Source organism: Echeneis naucrates, chromosome 22 (genome assembly GCF_900963305.1).
Source record: "Echeneis naucrates chromosome 22, fEcheNa1.1, whole genome shotgun sequence".
In the NCBI taxonomy this organism is placed as follows: Eukaryota; Metazoa; Chordata; class Actinopteri; order Carangiformes; family Echeneidae; genus Echeneis; species Echeneis naucrates.
Genome location: NC_042532.1, coordinates 11,536,156 through 11,557,535, shown reverse-complemented (window position 1 = coordinate 11,557,535; position 21,380 = coordinate 11,536,156). Strand labels below are relative to the sequence as shown.

The following is a 21,380-nucleotide window of genomic DNA, read 5'->3' as shown; positions in this document are numbered from 1 at the left end:
TGCTCTTTGCCCATTCTTACTGTGCACAACTGATGGAAATTGGGAATAGGACCGCCGATCAGAGGCAAAGATGAGTAGGCGTTCACGCACGAACCACAAACGCCTCTGAACAATTCAAGGTATCATTTTCAAACTGGAACTACAGACATTACAATGACCTCTGTTAAATATGTACTGTATTCAATGTCCAATTCATCAATTTAAAAATATATAATATATAATATTCACATACTAACCCATAAACAATTGAATAATTGGTTAGATTTAATGTTCCATAAAAGCCCCATAAAGTAACATTATAGTTACTTTTCCTGGTAAATAGTTAGTTTTATGTGACTAGATTACTAATTTTATGTGACTAGATTACTAATTACTTTTGAGAGAAGTAATTAGCAACTATAAACATTTTTCAGTAACATTCCGTGTACGCAGAGAAATTGCCAATATTTCCAAAAAAATAACCCAATTTTTACATAATGGATTCTCCTATTAAATAGTGTTCATGGCCAACACTTCACTGGGTTCTCAAGAATTACAGTGTAACACTGTGTTTCCGTGGTGGGGGTCTCTTATGAATACAAAAGGAATGGCCTTTATCCTACAATGCCGAAAACTACATTTAAAAAAAGCTCTGCTCTGGTGTTGAATGAACAAACGTGCCTAATTAAAACAGGACTGCGGTTGTGATATTTTTAGTGAGGAGTGGGAGCTCACGGTGAGCGGAGGATGCGGTCTGTGTGTCGGACAGGTGAGCTGTCTGTCGGCTGCCGGCGGGGGGGCGGGGCCTGTGGTCACACCTTCCGCCCTCACCCTGTAACCTGTGAGAATGGGTGCGCCCCGATACTGGGAGGCTCTGATGACAATCACAACTCCACAGCTCTCAGCGGCTGACACGCTGACAAACACACGGGAAAGTCATGGGGAAGACAGGTGGAAGAGGCGACTTTGAATGGGTCTACACTGACCAGCCGCACACGTCAAGGAGAAAAGAAATTCTGGGTAAGAAAGTCTTCAGATCAAATCAGATGTGTCCCCGCTGTGGACTTGCTGCTTAAATCCCTGTTTAGCTTGCGAAGTAAGTTAAAGAGTGCGTCTTTTGTCCGACTATATAAGTGGTGGCCGGTCGAACCTGTTTACTTGCTGTTGCTTAATAAACCATGCCAACTATGGACGCAGGGCCAGTTTAGAAATTCAACCCTCATGGAATTATTCCCTAATTGTAACTGGAACTTATTTTATATTTAACAATGCAAACAGAAGCTGATAAAATTTGATCATTTTTAGAGGTGAACAGCTGAAAGATTGGATTTCATTAATCCACTTCACGTGGATGTTACAGATAAAAGTTCAATCCAAATTCCATTAAACTTTAGACACATGGTTTTCATGCATAACACACCTGACGGCGTTGCTCACGTTTCTTCTTATCACAGTTAACTCATAGAGTTTTAGGCTGCATTATCTTCAGCTACAATTCTCTCATGACATTTTGTAAGAAAAAGTCACTTATTCCTTGAAAGAGGAATTTCAAATAACAGAGGAGGAGAAAGGCGACAAACGTGTCTGCCCTCTCTTGTCAGGGCAAAAGCCTCAATGTTAAAGATACCCAGATAGCTGTGAAGGGAATATCCTATTTCAGACTCTGAGGAAAATTAGATAAGTCACAGAAGGGATTAACCTGTTCTTTGGTGCAAACCAGTCTCTGTCATCTTTTCCTGACCTGTACTGATAGCAGGTGCAGTTGACAATGCCTCTAGGCTTGCTAGGCAACAAGACACAGCCCTGGCTCATGACAAACACTGAAACAATACTATACATGAAGTGTGAAGACAGGCTTTGTTAGGGGATCTGGGAGGATCCCTGAAATAGCACCCCTCATTCACTTAAACACCGTAAGCCACATCTTCCATCATTACATTATTAATTAAATGCAGCAGAATATTTATCCAAACTTGTATTTGAGCTCCTGCACATGTTCTTAGTTTTTCAAGCAAATGAAACCTGCACGAGCAACAGTGATCTTGTTCGACTAATCTTTCAATTGAAAGCGCTTCAACTTAACAAGGTCAAAAACAGGTGATGTATATTTGCTTTAATAGCTTTGTTCGGCGGTCACATGGTAGCTCTGGTGGGAAAGAAGCACCTAGAAGCTAATGGGCTGTTTATTGCCACTAAGTCATGAATTATTGATGTGTTTTGTTTTAATTATCCCCTGCCCCGCCCTGAAGGGAAAGAATGTCAAGTGGACACTGTGCCTCAGTTCTTGTTGAGTTATTTTGATTTGATTTTGGCTTTATCAGTTGAAAGGCTTGTTGCTGGCTTGGTCTGAAGTGAACTGTTGCCTCAGCTTTTATTTTATAAACTTGATAATGTAAACTTTGGTCAAAGGAAATTGGGCCTAGCGGCCTTTTTTGAGGCCACGGAAAGGAATTACGACACTACACTATAAGCCATTGCTTTTAAGCAGCTCAAGAGAATTTCAACTCTTTCACGCATGAGTCAGGGGGCTTCTGTATCTCAAATAATTTTAAGTTGAAAGGGGGGACTGAAACCCTATAAGAGCAGTCACTGAAATGACTAGTTGTCTCTGTGAATTAGTAAGACTGAGATCCAGTGATGGCTTTACACCCTGCTGCTGTGGCTTTAAGGATTCGTTTATGGTGTCTGGTTATTGATTTAACTTTATGCCCTGCAGGTGAGCTAACACCTACATCTGAGAATAGTAGGGGCTGTAAAGTATGGCTACAAATGGCAAGAGGAACTGACGATTTGTAGGTGAGGTCAATTATAGTGCAGATAAAAAATAAATTGTCAATATCATGTTGGAACAGCTTATTGATTGTTTACTTTGATAGAGCAACCTCAAGGGAGCGGTAGTGAATTTTTCTTTGCTCAACGTGAGCTGATGAAGGATGGTGTGGTTGCTGAATTCTGTCATTGATATCTTTAAGGTTAGCATGTCTATTTATCATAAGGATATTACAGAGGTGAGCTGAAAAAAAAAAGAAAAAAAAAGAGGCCAGCCAAATTTGCATGTGCCATCACGTGGTGGAGGATGCCTGATGGGATATGTTCCTCCAGAGCTCATACTGAAATTTGGATGAATGTAAAGTAGTTTGCTACAAGGTGTGGTCAGAATAATAAATCAAAGTCAGTAGCTTCTACTGAGTAGATGGTTTAAAGGTCTCGGGAACCAAACCCAGATCTTGTCGTTGGAGTGAACAGCTCTTTTGTATCTTCCTGATTCATCTCCCTCAGCAAGACAACACCTCTGCCAATTAAAGATGACTTTAGTCAGCAGGCTCTTCCCAGGAGAAGGGCTGGTGCCGTACAACATGGTTGAATATGTACTTTGGGTGTTACAGCATGACCAAATAACCTGTTAAATCCATATATTACATCCTACAAGGGGATAATATTATAAACATGGCAATAAACACCTAGTATATCCTATAATTACTTCCCCCCCCCCATTTGATTCCCTCATTGTCTAGTTTTTAAACTGTCTGCCTTTTTGCTTTTTGTGAACCGTTGTTGCTCTATTAGCCTGACTCTTCCTTTCCTACTATCGTCTCATCTCTGGCCTCTTTCTTTGTGTTTATCTCCTCAGCCAAATATCCAGAGATCAAGTCTCTGATGGGTCCAGACCCCCAGCTGAAGTGGGTGGTATCAGGCATGGTCCTAACCCAGCTCCTGGCGTGTTATCTGGTCCGCAATCTTGCCTGGAAGTGGATCTTCTTCTGGGCTTACGCCTTCGGAGGTTGTATCAACCACTCTCTGACTCTGGCTATTCACGACATCTCCCACAATGTGGCCTTTGGCAACAAGTTGGCGAAGTGGAACCGGTGGTTTGCCATGTGGGCCAACCTGCCCATTGGGCTACCCTATTCTGCCTCTTTCAAAAAGTACCACATTGACCACCATCGATATTTGGGAGGGGACCAGCTGGATGTTGACATCCCTACAGACTTTGAGGGGTGGTTCTTCTCCACCCCGGCCAGGAAGGTGTTGTGGCTCTTCCTCCAGCCGCTTTTCTATGCCCTTCGGCCTTTGGTGGTGAATCCTAAACCAGTGTGTCAGCTGGAGATTCAGAATGCAATAGTTCAGCTCGCAGTAGACTTAATGATCTACTATCTTTGGGGGCTGAAGCCCATTGTTTACCTAATTGCAGGATCTATCCTGTGTATGGGATTGCATCCTATTTCTGGACATTTCATAGCTGAGCATTACATGTTCCTGAAGGGACACGAGACATATTCTTACTATGGACCGCTGAACCGAATCACCTTTAATGTCGGGTATCACATGGAGCACCATGATTTCCCCAGCATACCTGGCAGTAAACTACCTCAGGTGAGACTTTGCCTGAGATCAATCATGGCTTCATTTCCAACAGGCAATTTCTGAACTCAATTCATTTTATTATATATTTTTAAGCTATTATTAGTTCATTGTGAGGAAATGAGGACAGTTACAACACTTACATTTCCTCCAGGCATTAACAGATAAAACAGGCTTCTCCTGTCTTTCAGAATCCAAAGGAAATGTTATTAGCAAACACCACCTTTTTTTTTTTCCATTGACTGCAAATATTTATCAGATTAAAGACAGGTTTTGTAACTGATTAACTGCTGCCTCTGTAGCACCACCAGAGCATGAATAGATTCAAAGTGAGCTACTTCATGGAACAATTAATGCAGTTTGTCAGGGAAGCATTTCGTTTATGAACTAATTTTGCTATTGACAGAGGGAACATTTTCCAGTTTAATCATCAAATGACAATGTTTAATTCATTGTATCTACCATTTTGCCAGGAGTAAGATAAGATTTGTGAATGTGTTGTCCTGCCTCTCTTCAACAAAGGCATTAAATGTCACCTTTTATTATCTTTTGTGTCTGCTCTACAAAAGTTATCTGTGCATATCTGCAATATAGAATAGCTGTGTATTTCTGATTGGTATTATTATTCTTTTCCCACGCACACTCAATTTTATTTTTGTTGACAGGTCAAGCAAATTGCAGCAGAGTATTATGACTCCTTGCCTCAGCATTCGTCCTGGACCCGGGTATTATGGGACTTTGTATTTGACGACAGCATTGGCCCCTATGCCAGAATCAAACGGGAGTACAAGCTAAGCAAAAAGGAAAAGATTTGTGACTGATTTACACTTTACATTAAACAGGATTGTGAATTTCCGTTGTAAAAAAATCTATTGTCCACCATGAAATGTTTTCTAGTTTCAATTGTGTTTTTGTGTTGTGTTGTTTTTTTCTATGTACAGTGTGGTTGTCACATCTTAGATATTGGACATTTTCAACCGAATTTTGCCCAGTGCTGGAGTTACTCTCTGGTAAGGTAACGTGCACATTATGAGTTGCATACATGCAGTTCATGGAAACTGGAATTCAGCTAGTACACATGTACAAGATGAAACTAATTCAAGGTCGCCCAAAGTCATGACAGTGACATTTTTCTTGCTCCCAGAAGTCAGTAAGACACCAAGTGACGATGATAGTATAACAGTACACAGCTGTCACCACCTCTGATTTCTTTCCAACCCGTGAGCATTACACCAATTCTCTTAAGGATTATAGAATGTGAAAACAAGAGCCTCTTGGATCACACAATGCAAGTTTACATCTATCATGCAGTGCAGTGCTAAAGTGGAAAATGAGCACTGAAACTTACCTTTTAGTGAGAAGAGCTTTTTCGTCTGCTATCTCCACTTCTGCAACGTTTTATTATATTTATCAGGTATAGATAAATATAACATAAACAATGTACAAGGTGAATTCAACTTGCTTGAGATTTCAATGTTTGCTGAGATTGTCAGGACTCAATTACACTTCATTTTAGCTTGCAATATTCATGAAATATAAATGTGTTGCTGAGGCTCTTTTCTCTTATTTACCTTTTGATCATGCTTTGCAGGTTTTTTTTTTTTTTTTTTTTAAGTTTGTCACCAGTACCTTAGACAGCAGCTCCTGACAAGCACAAAGAGGGAGACCTATTAAAGTGATATCAATCTTTTTTTTTTTTCATGCTGCCATGAGGAGGAGGAAACGCCCTCTGAAATCACAAGAAAACACAAGTTAAAAAAAAAAACAAACTGGCGGTCATGAGTAGATGTTGAGTGTCACTTAGAGGAAGCCTTTTAATATAAGCTGAAGAAAACACTGATGACTGATCTATAAAAACTTAATGTTATTTACTTCTCTGGGTGTCATGTGGCCCCATTAGTTTCTCCTCCCTCTGTAGCCACAACTGAATCTATGTGATGTACAGTAATTGTAAACCTTTTCTATTTAAATGACAAATCTTAAGAAGATATCCAGGAAGAATGAGTTTGTGGTTGACTTTCTGTCTGTTAACCAGATCTGACCCTTTCTTTTCTTTTGATATAAAATTCAACAGGTAAAAGCATTTAGACCTTTTTACCCCAAAGCGCGCACACACACACAAAGCAGGATATTGTGTAGAAGGTCGACACAGCTATGGTTTGTTTTTTTTTGTTTTTTTTTTTAATGAGTTTACTTCCAGCTTTTAAATCAGAACGTCGTTGAGAGTGGACAGAGTGGATAGAATGCGACATCCGATATTCACCCAAACTCTTCCTGCAAATACAAATTTTTCTACCATCACATAGTCCTACCATTCACTTTCTGCACATTCTTATCTAGGTTAAATTTGCATATTGCCAGAGCAACCCCCTACATTTTTTCACATTGCTATCATTACCAAGTTCAACATCTCATATATAGACAGGGGAATCTTCATGGAAACAAACCACTATAAATAAATGTACCACCGTGTGTGTGTGTGTGTGTGTGTGTGTGTGTGTGTGTGTGTGTATATACATATATACACACACACACACACACACACACATATATATATATATATATATATGTATTTTTTTTTTACATTTTTGTGAAACCAAATGAAAAACAGAGAAGGGAGTTTCATGCATACTTGTTAGCTTCACAAAGCATAGGATGAATAATAGATAGTACTACATTGCTTTATACCTATTTAAAACCAGGTGGCACATTTAGAGTTATCGGCCTGTTTTGTGAATGATCCCCATATTTCAATTATCTCGCACATCTGAACAGGTAGATGGGACCGTGTAGCTCAGTCACACTTTAGTTGTAGAGCATGGTTGTGTTATTTGATTAAATGCCAAGAAATGTTTTGGAGGAAAGAGGTAATTTAAGTGGTTAACTGTAGTTCAAACATTAACATGTTTTCCACCATCTCTGGAGAGAAAAGGTTAGTCACATAACACCAGTATGAACAAGGTCATAAAAAGCCTGTTTTGCTTTTATATATATATGCCAGTTGTGGGCAGGTGAGCCTGCAGCACCATCTTGCCCAAGTTGTGCTTGTCATCATCAAATAGTTAGGGATAAACTGAACAAGGAAATAGAAAATATAAAAGGCTGACATGAATGGTGTGCAAGATTCCTTTCTCCTTCTCTAATATCAATAAAATACTCATTGTCATCAACAGCATCATCATTATCACCACAGTTTTTAAATAATAAAACAGTAAAAACTTAGAAAACAAAAATATTTTCCTCTCATGACTTGGACTGAACAGAGAACAAAGAGTTGCAACACTGGGCTGACTGAGTCTATAGGTGCACAGAGAGGACCACAAACACCGAACTCAGCACAAATGTTCGTCCTTCCATTTATCTTTCATTTTAGTTTTCATCCTCTGTTTGGTTCAGAAGTCTTTTAACCTTTCTTTCTCCATCCATTTCTGCTGCCCTTCTGTCTCATTTATTCCTTCTCTCGCATCAGTTTTTTTTTGTTGTTGTTTTTTTTTTTTAAACTTCCATTTTCGCTGTCCAGCAGACTTAAATGTTGGCACAACATCTCTGCAACTTGCATCATCACAGAAACATTGAGAGAACATTCCTTGGTCCTCATGTCTGTGCATCTGCATGTCCATCCTCCTCCAGTTCCTCTACTCACTCTCCTCCTGCTGTTGCTTAGATGAGATTAGGATGTACTGATTCTGCCAATTTCTTGTCTGATGGCTGCAAGAAAAGAAGGTGGCATTTAAAGAGAAGCCAGCTTTCTGCAGCAAAAAACACGGTGCACTCATTCTGCACTGCATTCAGATCATTCACATCAATGACCAATATTTTTAGTGCAGGAATGTGTATAAAAATATTTTATTGGCGGTGGGTTGTTAAGAAACTACTGTGTGGAAAAGATTAAAGATTAAACATGTCCAGTGCTACAGGCTTCTGTAATCAACTTTATAAAAACTGCACTGCTTACCATGAATGATTTCGTCCTTCACCTTATGCAACTCACGTACAACTTCATCCAAAATTTCCTGCAGGACAAGATCAGCTTGTGATTTTTACCTGTACAGGGTGTGTAAAGCCATTTAATTCTACAAACTACACCAACCTGTTTCATCCTGTCAAACTCTGTATCTGTTTCACTACTGCTGCCGATGGGTCTCACTCTGCACACAAAGAGATGTTGTTAGAGGATAAGCCTCCATAGACGGTTGCCATTTAACACTTATGAATAAATGAAATATTTCATTTCTGGTGTATTTCATAGCATCTGCCGTGCAAAGGGATGCTTTAATGTGAAATCCCCCTATTTGAATGTTTCATATTCAGGTCACAATTCCTTTACTACTACTCCTCCTATCTGCTGACCTGGACACCAGCGAGGACTTTTCTGCAGAGTTGGATCGCTCCCATGGCTTCTTCACAGCATCTAGAGAGGGGGAAAGAATAAATGACCTAAAATAAAACATTTTTGAAACAGTGATAGAGCAGAGCAGGAGCTATCATGTTGTCATTTAATAATGTGGGTAAAAGGTTCAACTTTACCTGTTGAGTTCTGCTGACCTGGCCCCCGACCACCAGAGTCGTCCTGTAAAAATGGATGATCATGAAATTATTTTATTGAGTGTTCTTACTTCCAGCTTTGCTTTTCACTAATACAACTAGTCTTTGTATGAATTAAGAAAATCAGCTTTCAATCACCACTGAAGCTCCACCTGAACTGAAACACTGAAGTGTTTCTGAAGTGTTTCAGTTAAATGGAAACCTGATATTTTTATGTCACACGCTAGACTTCTGCTTCATTTTATAGAGACAGACATAATACATATAACATATAGTTGCATGAATTGTTTTTTAATGTCCATTGTTAAGTGTGGTTGCATGTACTCATGCTGACATACCTACTTTCCACTCTTGCTGCTCTAACAGGTGAATTTCCCCAAATAAGAGATTAATAAAATAAAGTTTATCTTATCTTATTCCTTTACTCTCACCCAAAACTTACTTCATCAGGTTTCTCTGAAGCTTTCCGCCTGTGAGAGGGAGGAATGAGTCAAAATGGGACCAACATTAAGTCGGTGAACAGAACCAGTAAGATCAAACAAAAATGTCATCATGTGTAAGAGACCAGCATGTAACCTGCGAGCTAGTAATGCATTCATCTCCTGCATCAGTCCCTCCCCACCACCGCCACTGCCGCCACTAGACCGGTTGGAGTCACTCTTTCCACCAGACCCTGGAGGACTGCTCTCATCCTGAGGAACACATTATAAAATGGGTTTCAATCCATGGCTTTCTGGACTTTGAACTCTCTTTGTCTCTTTGCCTTTTTGTCCATAAATAACTTGGCTTCAAGAGTGAAAGACTGATAAAAACAAAACCACAATGACTGAATCAACACCTCCTGAGGTTCAACCAGGGAGGCTCACCCTCTGTACTTTACGCAGCTTGGCTCCAGCCAATGCTGCAGCCAGTCCTGAGGGTTGGTGCTGGACCCCAGGCGGTGCCCCAGGAGGCCCCCCGCCAGTGGGCAGTGGAGGGGGCATAGGTGGGGGCACTGCCATTGGGGGTGGGGGACCAGGTGGTGGTGGTGGGGCTGGAGGGCCAGCCATGGGTGCTGGAGCTGCAGCTGGAGGAGGTGCCACAGAAAGCATAGATGGGTGACCTGCAGAGACAGGGGGGCCTGGGAGGGGCAGATTTAGAGATGAGTTAATGCCTGTATTGGTTTTTGATCTTAGCCCCCCATCAGGAAGATTTGGAACATCATCTCAGGAATGATAAGCTGCACACTCTCACTGTGTTACAAACACCTATTAACTGCTTAGTGCAAATGATTTGCAAATGAAAGGTGTTTGTAGGGGACAAAAACTGGATGTTTGATAATGTAAGAGGTAAACAAGAAAATGGTCAAATGTTTTTGTTGTTAAAATTCATACCTGACTGGTTTCATTTTGTGTAAACTAAAACCAAATAGAACTAGAAACTCCCTCACAGTTCCATGGATTCATATTTGTAGTCCAACTATATCATCACCTCATAAAGAAGAGCAAGAAGTGAGCACTGTAGGAGCATGAATGTTTTTATGTAGATACTAATGATAGAGATATTTTTGACAAGTTAGCAAAAATGAAAAAAAAAAAAAAAAAAAAAAAAAAAAGTTTACGTGCAATATTGAGTTGGAAACCTTTTGCAGCTCATTTACAAGTTTACAAGCTGTCACTTGGAAGCCCTGCAATGTAGCTGCCATCTTTCTTTGCTTGCTTAAGGATCTTTTTGTCTTGTGACACAAAAGAAACACTCGTTGAACTGGAATAATGTCAAGTTGACCTGGCAGCCAAATATCTAATCACTTGATCATAAAAATTTCTTTGTTGCTTGTTGCTTTAGATATGTGTTCAGACATTTTCACATTCCCCAGGAAACAGCTGCAAATAACATTTGGGAAATATCTGTTTCGCCCATTTACTTTACATGGTCCTGTTCATGTTCACCTTATAACTTCAGCACACCTAAAGCTTTCATCTGTCTTTGGTCTATTGCTATTATCCTGGGAATTATCATTCACATTTCCCTCACCCTAAAGCTAGAACAGGGTGAGGCAGAGTGTGTTCACACCCTTGCACTCCTGAGAAGAGGTGTAATGGAGAAATACAACATCTTTGGTGTAATACTGTAGGTGAAGTACATTCCTTAAAGCAAATGTACATGACCCACTTTGCACACACAACCACACACATTATTTACGTATTTAACATGCCTCTGCTGAGAGACCACCTCCTCCTCTCTCCTGCTAATACTTACTGCTGTTGGCCATGGGGACCTGCTGGGGGACGGGGGAGGGGGTCTTCTTGGGTGAGCCCCCGTCAGACATTGCAGTGTAAGAGGGGGGCGAGGAAGAGGTGGAGGAAGTGGTGGTGAGGGGCTGGGCCTGCTGGTGGTACACCTGCTGCTGTTGTTGCTGATGCTGCTGGGGGTGGAAGGTGGATGTGTAGTGGGAATGGTGGCTGGGGGCGGCGCCTGGGCCTGGATGACTTATCAGAGCAGGCAGGGGGACAGCCTCACAAAGCTGAGGGGTGAGTGGCAGATGCTGAGAATGAGGAGAGTAGGAGTCCTCTGGCTGGCCGTTGGAGTGAGGGTGGGGCTGATGCTGGGTGTACTGGTGAGGGCCAGTTATGGTGTTTGGGTCAAGAGGTGGGGGTTTCATCCTAGTGCTGAGGGGTGGGAGGGGGTGGGCCACCGGCAGGACGGGCTGTGGGGGGAAAGCTTGCTTCACAGGCATGGCCATCATGATTGGAGGGGAGGAGGAGGGGGGCAACTGGGAATACATTTGCTGCATGTGAGAGGCTGACCAGGTGCCATGTTTAGGGGGAAGCATGATGTCTTGCTGCTGCTCTTGTTGAAGGTGTAGGTGGCGGGCTGCTGTGGGAGGAGAGAGGGGGATCTGACGGACCTGTCGGCCCTGGGTGGTCACTCCTGCCTGGACTGGGGAAAAGGCTGAGGCCAGCGAGGTGGAAAGCTGGGAGGAAAGCTGGGCCTTGTCCCTAGCTGCCCCTACCTCTTTCTCCTGAGAAGGAGAGGAGGAGGCAGAGGAGGGGGGAGAAGAGGAGGCCACACGGACGTAGGAGGGTGGCAGTGTGCTAGCTCTGTACTGTCTGTACTCAGGAGGGGTGTCTGGGTGGATGGGAGGGGTGGAGACTTTATATTGGAGAGTGGAAACGACTGGACAGGTAGAAAAAGAAAGACAGAGAGATTAGAGAGAGAAAAGAGGAGATGCAGACGAAGGAGGGCAACAAACAAAGGAAAACAGAAAAGAGAAAAACGTGAGAATGAAAAGCAACCAACTGAGCAAACCAAGCAAGTAAAGATGAGAAAATCAGGAGCAATCCAAAAACTGAAGCCAATAGCAAATAAGAAATAATCAAAATATCATAAAAAGAACAAGCAGCAGAATGCAACATGACTGAGCCATGATCAGAAAGCATATGGCATTTCCCCCCAACAGTAGCTGGAAGAAAGAGATGGCAGTAGAGCATGTTGCAGGGACGGGGGGGTACTGATATCACCACTGGGAGCAGGGACAAAGGAGGATGTTTAAGTCTCTGTGTGTATTTTGGTGGTGATAGTAGTGGTGGTGGTGGTGGTGGGGGGGTGGGGGGGGGGTTTGCATGGATAAAAAAGCGTAAGGGCGTACAGACTGGGGAGAAGTGGTTGAAACTAAAGTGGGGAACACTAACAGACCACAGTGGGGAAACCTATTTACCTGCTGTATCAGGGAATCTCTGGTATTTATTGATAATAAAATCTCTTGTTTGCTTTGGTGAAGTAATGTGTGCTTAGCCTGACCCAACACAGATAACTCCCCCTCAATTAAAAAAAAAAAAAAACAGACAAAGCCCAGCAAATATCCATTTGCTCCCCATCAACATTGTTTACTGACACCTGGAATGAGTCACAGGGTCTTCTGTTGACCGTTTTGTCCCAAATGTTTGCGCAGCTAAAGCCATTTGCAGTATAGCCCACAATTCATTTCGGTCTCCGGAGCAGTGTGTGTGTGTCAGAAATAGAGGGCATGTTTGTTTACTGTAAACCTCACCTGATCCTGACGTCCGCCGCTCCCGCTCCTTGTGCGCCTGCATCTGATGTTGCTCCATCATCCTATGAATCGCAAGGATGTCACAGCTTGTAAAAGCTGTAGCTTTTGAGTGTGTGGGCTGTTTATCTCTGTGTGAGTAACACTATTGTCAGTGTTAGGCTGCAAAGTCCTAATGTGACCTGAGGTTTTCAGTGCACAGTGCTGCTGAAGTAGTCGTAAGAGGAATAATTAGCAGCAGGGATGATCATCATAGCTTTTTTCTCCCATCCATAATACCAAAGCCTGGTGAAGCCAAATCAGTGCGTATGAATGAGACACATCATTGTATTAGATGACATGGGCCTTCGTTAAGATGAATTATGGTTAATTTGGAGTCAATTTAGCACCATCTATTAATAAATGTGTATTAATCTACCCATTATAAGAACTGGGTTTAGCTGCACTACAAAAAAAAAATCATACCTCCTCTGTGCCTCACTTTCATCTGAGGAGGGCCCATTTTGGCGCTGCACAACGGGACCTAGGAGAGAGCAGGGGCGGGATATAAAATCTGCCATGAAACCCATGAAAATAAAAAGTATCAGTACACAAGTGCTGGACCCAACATCAAAATGTAGCAAATAGACAAAAGTGTGGGAATAACATTTCTCCTTATCCTGCTTCTTCCTTGTTTCTGATTTTTGAAATCTTCTCTGGCCTTTGACCTCGTTCTTCAATCCTGTCATCTGCTTTGTCCCTTTGTTTCCCGTCTTCTCCTTTCCTTTCTTCTCACATTAATCAATCAATCAATCATCCTTCTTCACTAAGGGGATTCTCTCCTGATGACCACTCAGGCATTCATAGCAGCTCCAAACAATAAATACCTCCCATCTTACCCTAAATTTATAGTTGTTTTTAATCAAACATCTTTGTAGAACAGTATCAGTAATTACATCTTCATAGGGAGGAGAATCCTAAAGATTACACAGACCAGGGCCTGTAGTGAGTACAGAAAGAAAAGCTGTGTTTACCGAATGAGCACACAGCAGCAGGCATCATGTGAGGTACAGTGACTTTGTACCCAAGAGCCAACAAGCTGTTTATAACGTAATTAGCACAACATGTTGCAAGCCACAGGAATCTCAACTACAAACCATGTCAGTAAAAGGATGGAGAAGAGAAGCGAAATAAACAGCAGTACAGAGAATATCACGAGAAGAGATCATGCAAATGTAAAAGATCTCAAAACTAAAAAAATCTGAACATATAGCCTTCAAATTCTTTCAATAAAAGATCAAGATTTATCAGCAGTTTAACTGCTATGTAAAAGCATTTAGTAATGTTACCACAACACAAGCATCAGGTTAACAGCTGGTGCTTAAGGTCAATTAATCAACATCGGCCACATGACCATCTCAGTTTAGCACTTCACTTGTTGACCAACTACAGGCAATACTCTCACTTCAGATTCTGGGGTGGCTATTAACAGGGAGCATCAGGGAGAGTGCTTATCACATATCACCAGAATACCAGTCATTAAACCTCAGCGCCCACTCTGACATCTAGAACACCCACAGGTGATATTTCCGTTCGCTGTGTCTGGAGCATGAGGGTGGCAGGCGGCACCATGGGGGCTGTCAATATTAAGCAGTCTGGATCCCGGCAAACACTCAAAGTTATGAAATCTAACTGCACTGCAGTGATTCATCAAATGAACTAAATACAGTGTTTTGTTTTCATTTGAGTCTTTGCTTTTTTGCACAAAATGGCTCCTTTCTTTAAACCAGCTAGAGCGTTAAATGAGCTCCGTTCAATTATAGCTTATATGGAAAAAATTATACAATATATTATCTGTATTATTTACTGTAATAGTTACTATTACTATTATTTTCCCAGAGTGCATTTCTGTCTGTCTAGGAAGAAGTATCACTCCTGTGTTATTTTTTGCAACATTTTTCTTATGCATAGAAGTGACTTGACTGGTGGAGATTACCGTCATCATGCGGTAACTGAAGAAGCTTGCAAAATGCAGCTCTCGCTTGCTTTTTGGTGTGCTGCAGAGTAAAAGGCGCAATGTCTTGTTTCCCTTGCTCCCTCGCACTCCCTTGAACTCTGCTTGTCAGCTGATGGAAATTATGTGCCCAGCAGACAAAGCTGTCAATTAAATTTAGCAAACATTCTAAGGTGTAAAAAGAAAGGAACTGTGCTGCTCATCTTCTCTCACTGTGCCACTGCAAAAAGACAACACTGAAGTAATCAGTTTGCTTTGATCAGACATAACTAGGAGTTTCAGAGCTGCGCTCCTGATCTATAATAATCACACAAGACATTAGATGCAAAGAAGAAGTGGATAGCAGACTGCAGAAATCCATCCTGACAACATTTTGTTGCAGACTCTATATAAAGAGCAGATGCAGCATCTAATATTTGATTATATTTGATCTGCCCCACCTTCCACCGACTAGCCTGCAGTATGAACGTCTTCAATGAGGCCTCAGGGATTCAGTCTTTAGGCACTGAATCAGCCTCTCCTTCTCCTGGTCAAGACATTCATGAAGTAGATGTGATGGAGACAATTATCACCCTGTTGGGCCGTGGCAGTGTATTCATGTGTATGTGTTTCTGCTCTTAACATGCTGCAAGGCATCCAGCTCCGGCTGTTGCTAAGGTGAAGGTCAAGTAACGATGGGAAGCCCAGGGGATGGCAGGGCCTGATCAGACTTGTAAGTATTTTAATTGGAACTCAGGAAAACATTGTGGGTGTGTGCTAATGTGAGCTGTCTTAATGTGATCAAAGAAAATGTGATTATTCATCGTGCTTGTATTCTGCCATTCTCCCACTACATCCAAACATGATGAATTACAAGAGACGGAAACAGACAGTGGGCACGATCAATGTACCACCTTCCTTTCCATCTTCAGCTTCCAGTTTAGTATTATCTTCTTTAATAAAATTAAGTACAAAATGCCATTTGTAAATTAATCACTTTCACATCACATCACATCATTTTGCCCTCTGAGTCTGAGCAGATAGTTGCTGAGCGCCAAACAGCATTTCCATGGTGTCCTCCTGTGTGCAATAAAGCCTTCTGACTTCTCTTTGTAAATATATTACTCAGAGGCCAGCTCTCTTTCTGAATCTATTCCAGAATATCTGGAATATTTTCAACAGCTTCATCTCGTTCTCTACCTTGCTGTTTGGGGTATAAATGCAAAAAAGATATTTTAAGGTTGTAAGAAATTATTATTTTCATTATTCACCAGTCAGCCTATTCCTGTCAATGAAACACCCAACATAACTGGAGCCCAGTGGGCTGTTTTGTAATATTTCAACACAGTAATGACTGGCATGCAACCCTTGCAGGACATGCAGGAAATGGCATAAGCACAACTTCTCTCCCCTGTACCATGAAAACATGCACGAATAGTCGTCATATATCACAGTGCAACACTTACTGAGGATGATGATGGCTGAAGAAACCCGCCTGAGGACACCAGGTGAAATCTCTGGAGTCAACATAATGAGAAACTTTCCTAATGTGCCCAGTGTACTAAAGAATAAACAAGACTTCTGCTAACAGTAAGCAGCGTAAAAAGCGAATAAGGAGGTGTTTTCCATGAAAAGAGGTACGTTTGTCTTCCATGATTCCATCCAAATGCACTCCAAGAGAGGAGGGCTACCATATGAGCATGCTAGGGTACGACACTAAGGCTCCATGTGGGATATTTTAGCCACCAATGGGAGTCACAAGGATGGGATGGGATGACACTGCAGTTCGACACTCACACAACTTATAAGTAGTTTGTAACCAGAGCTGGTCAGAAGCTATTTAGTAAACGAAGAGTAGGTGTGAGTTAGACTTAGACCAAATACACTTCAGGTTTCCAACAGCCTTTTTCCACTGCGCATGGAGAAAGGTTTCTGCCTCAGAGGCAAACCAGGTAACTGAAATGCCGCTGGTTTGATTCCAGCGGTGGTTTGTGTCAATCCTCTCTGTCCACACATTTTCTATCTGTCTCTCTATCAAGTGTCCAGTAACACTTGATGCATAAAACCAAATCTTAAAATAAGGACAATATAGTTTTCACACAGTGGTCAAATTGATGTTGGCTGTTCTAGTGTCAAGTGGCGCTGTGTGCTGCAGTACATATGATCAACCAGTGGAGGGTAGTACAGCTTAGTTTAGTGGGGACACTTCATGGGCTTTTCACATTTCAGTTTACTAGATGTTGACACATGAGAATAATCAACTGCTCCAATTATTGTGTATTGCATGAATCTTGTCTCCATCATGCTTCATATTTCATCTTCAACATGCTTGTGCCGCATATATCACCAGTCACCTTCTGTATAAAACAGGAGGGTTTGCTGAGAAAATATACACCAAGCAGTGCCTAGACACGCATGGGGATTGTTTGATTGTGGTTACCTGACATTCTTCAGAGAGAAATTACAATTTTAATGGACCACAGATGACACAATTGTTCAAACTCATATGCATGTAAAGCCGGAAAACATCAGTCCTTTCCAACTTCCATCCCCCATTCCTCTGTGGAGATGAATTGTTCAATGTGACTCACTGAAAACATTCAGAAAATGTCTTAGAATAACCCAAAAGGCTGCCTGGAAGCCAAATACAAATCAGGACACACAATCATAAGAAGCATTTTTCCACATATCATGAGGTCTTACCTCCGGTATCAGGTGAGCTGAGAACATTGAGGGCGAACAACATGGCGTTGGAGAAGGTGGTGGCCTCCTCCTTACTGGCAAAGTTCAGCCCATAGACTTGGCGAGCATCACGCCACTGGTGGAAAGTCGGAGTAGCCTGATTATATTTCAGGCCCTTCACTATGGAGTAGTTGATAACCACCTTCGAATGAAAATGAAAAATGATACTATGAATTCAAAAATTCTGTAAAAAATGTTGATAATGTGCAAATCTTATGGGAAAAAAGTACAAAGATAAGCACGAACAACTGTTGCTCGTCAACAGCTGGTGCTGAAGAAGTCTGAGGGAGATTTTTGCTTCTAACCCAGCTGCTTGATTCAATTTGACTCCAACTTCCCTCTCACATCTACAGAACCAAATGTCTGAAGATGCCAATAATACAATAATTGTTTTGTTTTCTTTTTCTTGTGGTTATATGACAAATCATTATGTTGCACATTCAATAATCATATTAAATCAAATCCATAACAGGTCAAAAAGAAACACACGGCCCTAAAAACATTAACACAAAATTGGATTTTGATGAAATGACCTGTTAACTTACCAATGTTTTGTGTAAGTCAGATTCAGTTGGTTACAGCCTTTTTGTGACAATACATTAAAACAGGATGTGATGTTGTTGCAAATGGAGTCGTCGTTGAGCTACACTAAAAGTTGTTCTCCTCATGAGTAACATGAACAGCTTTGTCGATCCCAGGAAGAGTAGTTACTGCCCAATGCAACTGCTAATGAGATCCTAGTAACTACAATTAAATTAAATTGCATATTTGCCACAACTGGAAGTTTGGTTTAAATGTTTGGCTATTGCTAAAGCTGCCGTACCTGAGATGTCACAGGAGTGAGAATCAGATGCAAGTCTTTATGGGAAATGCGGGAAATAAATAGATGAAGAAATCAGATGTGTTTTGAGAGATAATGCTTCAGTAATACTCAGAGCATCACAGATATGCGATCTGTGAAAATGTGAGGATGAACAATGAGGACTGATAAGCAAATAACTGTGGAGGTCCAGACTCACAAGGAAATCTTTTCACATCACCAGCCATGTAGTGCTGATCACTTCATCGCATCTCTTACCTGCTGGTCCTGCAGTTTGACGCCCACCACTCTGAAGGTATTGTTGGCAGTGTTGTGGTAAATGTTGATGCGACTGAAGCCCTGCTGTCCTGGTTTGATGGGCACCCACTTCTTACTGGCATCATCGTAAACCATCACAGAGGCCCGTGCCTGGCAGATACTCTGTTCACTGGAGAGCCATAGAAGGAGAGAAAAAATGTTTTGTTAATATTAATCTGGAGGTAGTTAGTCAATGTAATTCTTTCATCTACTCTGTGGGACTTCAATAATTGTAATAATAGTGATCATTTTGTTATCATTCAACAGCAAGATAAAACTGTAGATGTGCACAGTGCTATATTTAGAGATGGTGTTGGATAATATGAAGGGAAAATAAAGAATATATCTACACAGCTGATCAAAGCCTCTATGACTGGGTGAACCCAAACCTCACCCCTCACCCTTCGCCACAGAAGACTTCAGAACTTAGATAAAACACAAAATCTCAACCATAGTATTTCCTGTTTTTGAAATAGACCAATGAAAGGAGTGCTCTATGTGAAACCAAATTGAATGATGAAATGGAATAGAAAATGACTGTAAAGGACCCAGCCCCCCCACTGGGGATAAATAATGGGTTAGAGGAACTCTTCACTGCCTTGTTACTCTTCATACTATTAAATGTGTTGGAGGTCAATAAATAATAAAAAAAAAGAAAAAAAAAATCGAATTTCTTTGTGATTATCTGTTTATCGGATTGGGCTTTGGGAGCCACACCTTTCTGCAGTTTCCAGACCTGGACATCAAACTCAGCCATGGTAAATTGCCGTTTCCCTCCTAGTGTTGGGTGTGGTGTGGATACATCATTAGAGCATATGAAGAAATGTGTATTGGTGTCATTCCAGAAGAGTGTTTGTGATGTGTTGCATAATGATAACAGTGGGTTAAAAACGTAAGTGCATTGCCAGCTGGAGACACATTTTAAGTAGTAAAAATAAAATATCAAACATCACACATGCACACACAGCTATGCGGGAGCATAAATGAACCACAAAGATACGGCTTGAATTTGTAAAAGTTTATAATGGGCATATGTGTCAAGCTTGACAACTGTTCTCACCGTGGCACCTTATGAGTCTAAAGGTTTTAAAATAGCATCAGCATGGAAACACATAACAAGGAGGTGACATGGACGTGGCAGAGGTGACATTAACAAGCAGAACATATGAAGTGAATAACTGGTTGTCTCATTACCACTTTGCACAGGTCAGGAACTGACTCTCTGGCAATTAACAGTGTGACGTGTCAGGTCCAGGAAAGGCTAACAAGGGAGCATTGATGATGGCCTGAATGTCACTGAAATACACTGGCGATAGTTCACACAAAGATGGCATGAAAGAAAAAAGTAAGAAGTTACATTTTCACATCAGGATTGTGCCATAGTTCACATTTCACATCTAATTTTACATTAAAACCAACAATGGCATAAATAATACAAATGGGAGGGCAGATATGCATATACTCGTGAGGTTGGGCCGGGACTTGTTTCCAATGTCCTGAGGGCACTGGTCGTATTTAAATGCCAACATGTGAACACGCTGCCCCTGTCCTCCACCACCAGCACCTCCATTTTCAAAGATGCTGCCATACTGTGTTAGAGAACCGCCACTTGGTTTGGTCTCAGCTGGTTTCCCCTTTCCTGCTCGGCTCCTCTGCAACTCTCCTTTCTTTGCAAAGTCTCAATGAACTCAGCAGTGATGAGATCGCAACATTGTTTCAGCTCCGTTATTTCGAATGAATAGTTTTATATTAAAGAAAAGGGTTTTAAGGACGTGACACAATTGTCCTAATGTTAGTTTATGAAGCTTTAAGGTCACAAAATTATATGTATTATATGTATTATGGTTAAAAATCCTTGGGAGTATATGGTATGCAACCTGTTATATGTCTACAATGCGACAAAATAACATAACATCGATATACTTTTACTTCAACGTGAGATCTTTGACGTAAATATCACAATCCCCCCACAGCAGTCTGGATTTAAAGTAGACTTTATCACTTTAAACTGCATAGTGATATTACATCCCATCATTCCTCAAGGAAAAGCCTTTTAAAGCTTAAAGCTCCTTCAACGATTGCACGCTCCTTCTGCCAAATGTCCATCTTATTACTTATTGACAGTTAGTTTACAGTTAAACCACATAATCAAAGGCATCTACATTGCAGGCGCAATCTCATGTTTGGATGTTGAAAGAGTCCAGAAGCAAAACAAGCAAGATGCCGGAGGTTGGAAAATGGTTACACAATAAATGGTAAAACAGGAACTTGAGAATCAAACAGGAAACACATTTGTCATTGACTCAAGCAAATCCCAGTGTTATGTTTTTTCCCTAACAACTGTTAGATCACGCTGAGACGGATGCAAACATTCAAGCTTAACTTTATGTAAATGTCATCTTACTGCAAAAGGAGGACATAGCAGAGTGAAAAGTTCACTGCCTCTAAATTTGGGAGGAAGCTCCTAACCTAAATGCAAAACCACGAGGGACAACCACAGACATCATGTTTCTTATACCTCTAAATAAGTTAAACAGACTCTAATCACATAACAGACACCTCATTCCACTTCAGAGACTCCACAGACCACCAGAGTCCCCTCTCTGGGAAAAGGGGGGGAGGGGGCTGCACCTCAC

General features: G+C 41.3%; 2 protein-coding genes across 5 annotated transcripts in view; one reads left to right on the top strand and one right to left on the bottom strand.

Moving 5' to 3' along the window:
- Nucleotides 1–855: 855 nt before the first annotated feature.
- Nucleotides 856–6,836, top strand: degs2 (delta(4)-desaturase, sphingolipid 2). The gene is made up of 3 exons (XM_029493873.1): nt 856–999; nt 3,611–4,353; nt 5,007–6,836. Exons 1-3 carry the CDS (start codon nt 918–920, stop codon nt 5,160–5,162), a joined length of 981 nt encoding a protein of 326 aa, XP_029349733.1. The 5' UTR covers nt 856–917; the 3' UTR covers nt 5,163–6,836.
- A 930-nt stretch (nt 6,837–7,766) lies between these two features.
- The window catches only part of evla (Enah/Vasp-like a), a 30,212-nt gene continuing 16,598 nt past the window's right edge, over nt 7,767–21,380 (bottom strand). For 2 of the 4 annotated variants that reach the window (XM_029493870.1, XM_029493869.1), the window contains exons 2-15: nt 18,706–18,874; nt 17,589–17,769; nt 16,352–16,402; nt 13,379–13,436; nt 12,917–12,978; nt 11,125–12,042; nt 9,753–10,006; nt 9,463–9,578; nt 9,329–9,356; nt 8,869–8,911; nt 8,692–8,752; nt 8,432–8,489; nt 8,297–8,354; nt 7,767–8,049 (exon numbers count right to left, since the gene is read on the bottom strand). In XM_029493870.1, coding sequence (XP_029349730.1) covers nt 8,012–8,049; nt 8,297–8,354; nt 8,432–8,489; nt 8,692–8,752; nt 8,869–8,911; nt 9,329–9,356; nt 9,463–9,578; nt 9,753–10,006; nt 11,125–12,042; nt 12,917–12,978; nt 13,379–13,436; nt 16,352–16,402; nt 17,589–17,769; nt 18,706–18,874 — 2,095 coding nt within the window. In that variant the 3' untranslated portion in view covers nt 7,767–8,011. Of the gene's footprint in view, nt 8,050–8,296; nt 8,372–8,431; nt 8,490–8,691; nt 8,753–8,868; nt 8,912–9,328; nt 9,357–9,462; nt 9,579–9,752; nt 10,007–11,124; nt 12,043–12,916; nt 12,979–13,378; nt 13,437–16,351; nt 16,403–17,588; nt 17,770–18,705; nt 18,875–21,380 lie in introns of all 4 variants that reach the window. The other 2 variants (XM_029493871.1, XM_029493872.1) reach the window with 2 other exon arrangements.

What these genes read in the sequence shown, in the direction of transcription:
- degs2 (XM_029493873.1), top strand. Translation starts at nt 918, where the DNA reads ATGGGGAAGACAGGTGGAAGAGGCGACTTTGAATGGGTCTACACTGAC. An exon ending in AAGGAGAAAAGAAATTCTGG is followed by an intron (nt 1,000 to 3,610) that starts GTAAGAAAGTCT and finishes TTATCTCCTCAG; the next exon opens with CCAAATATCCAGAGATCAAG. An exon ending in CTGGCAGTAAACTACCTCAG is followed by an intron (nt 4,354 to 5,006) that starts GTGAGACTTTGC and finishes TTTTGTTGACAG; the next exon opens with GTCAAGCAAATTGCAGCAGA.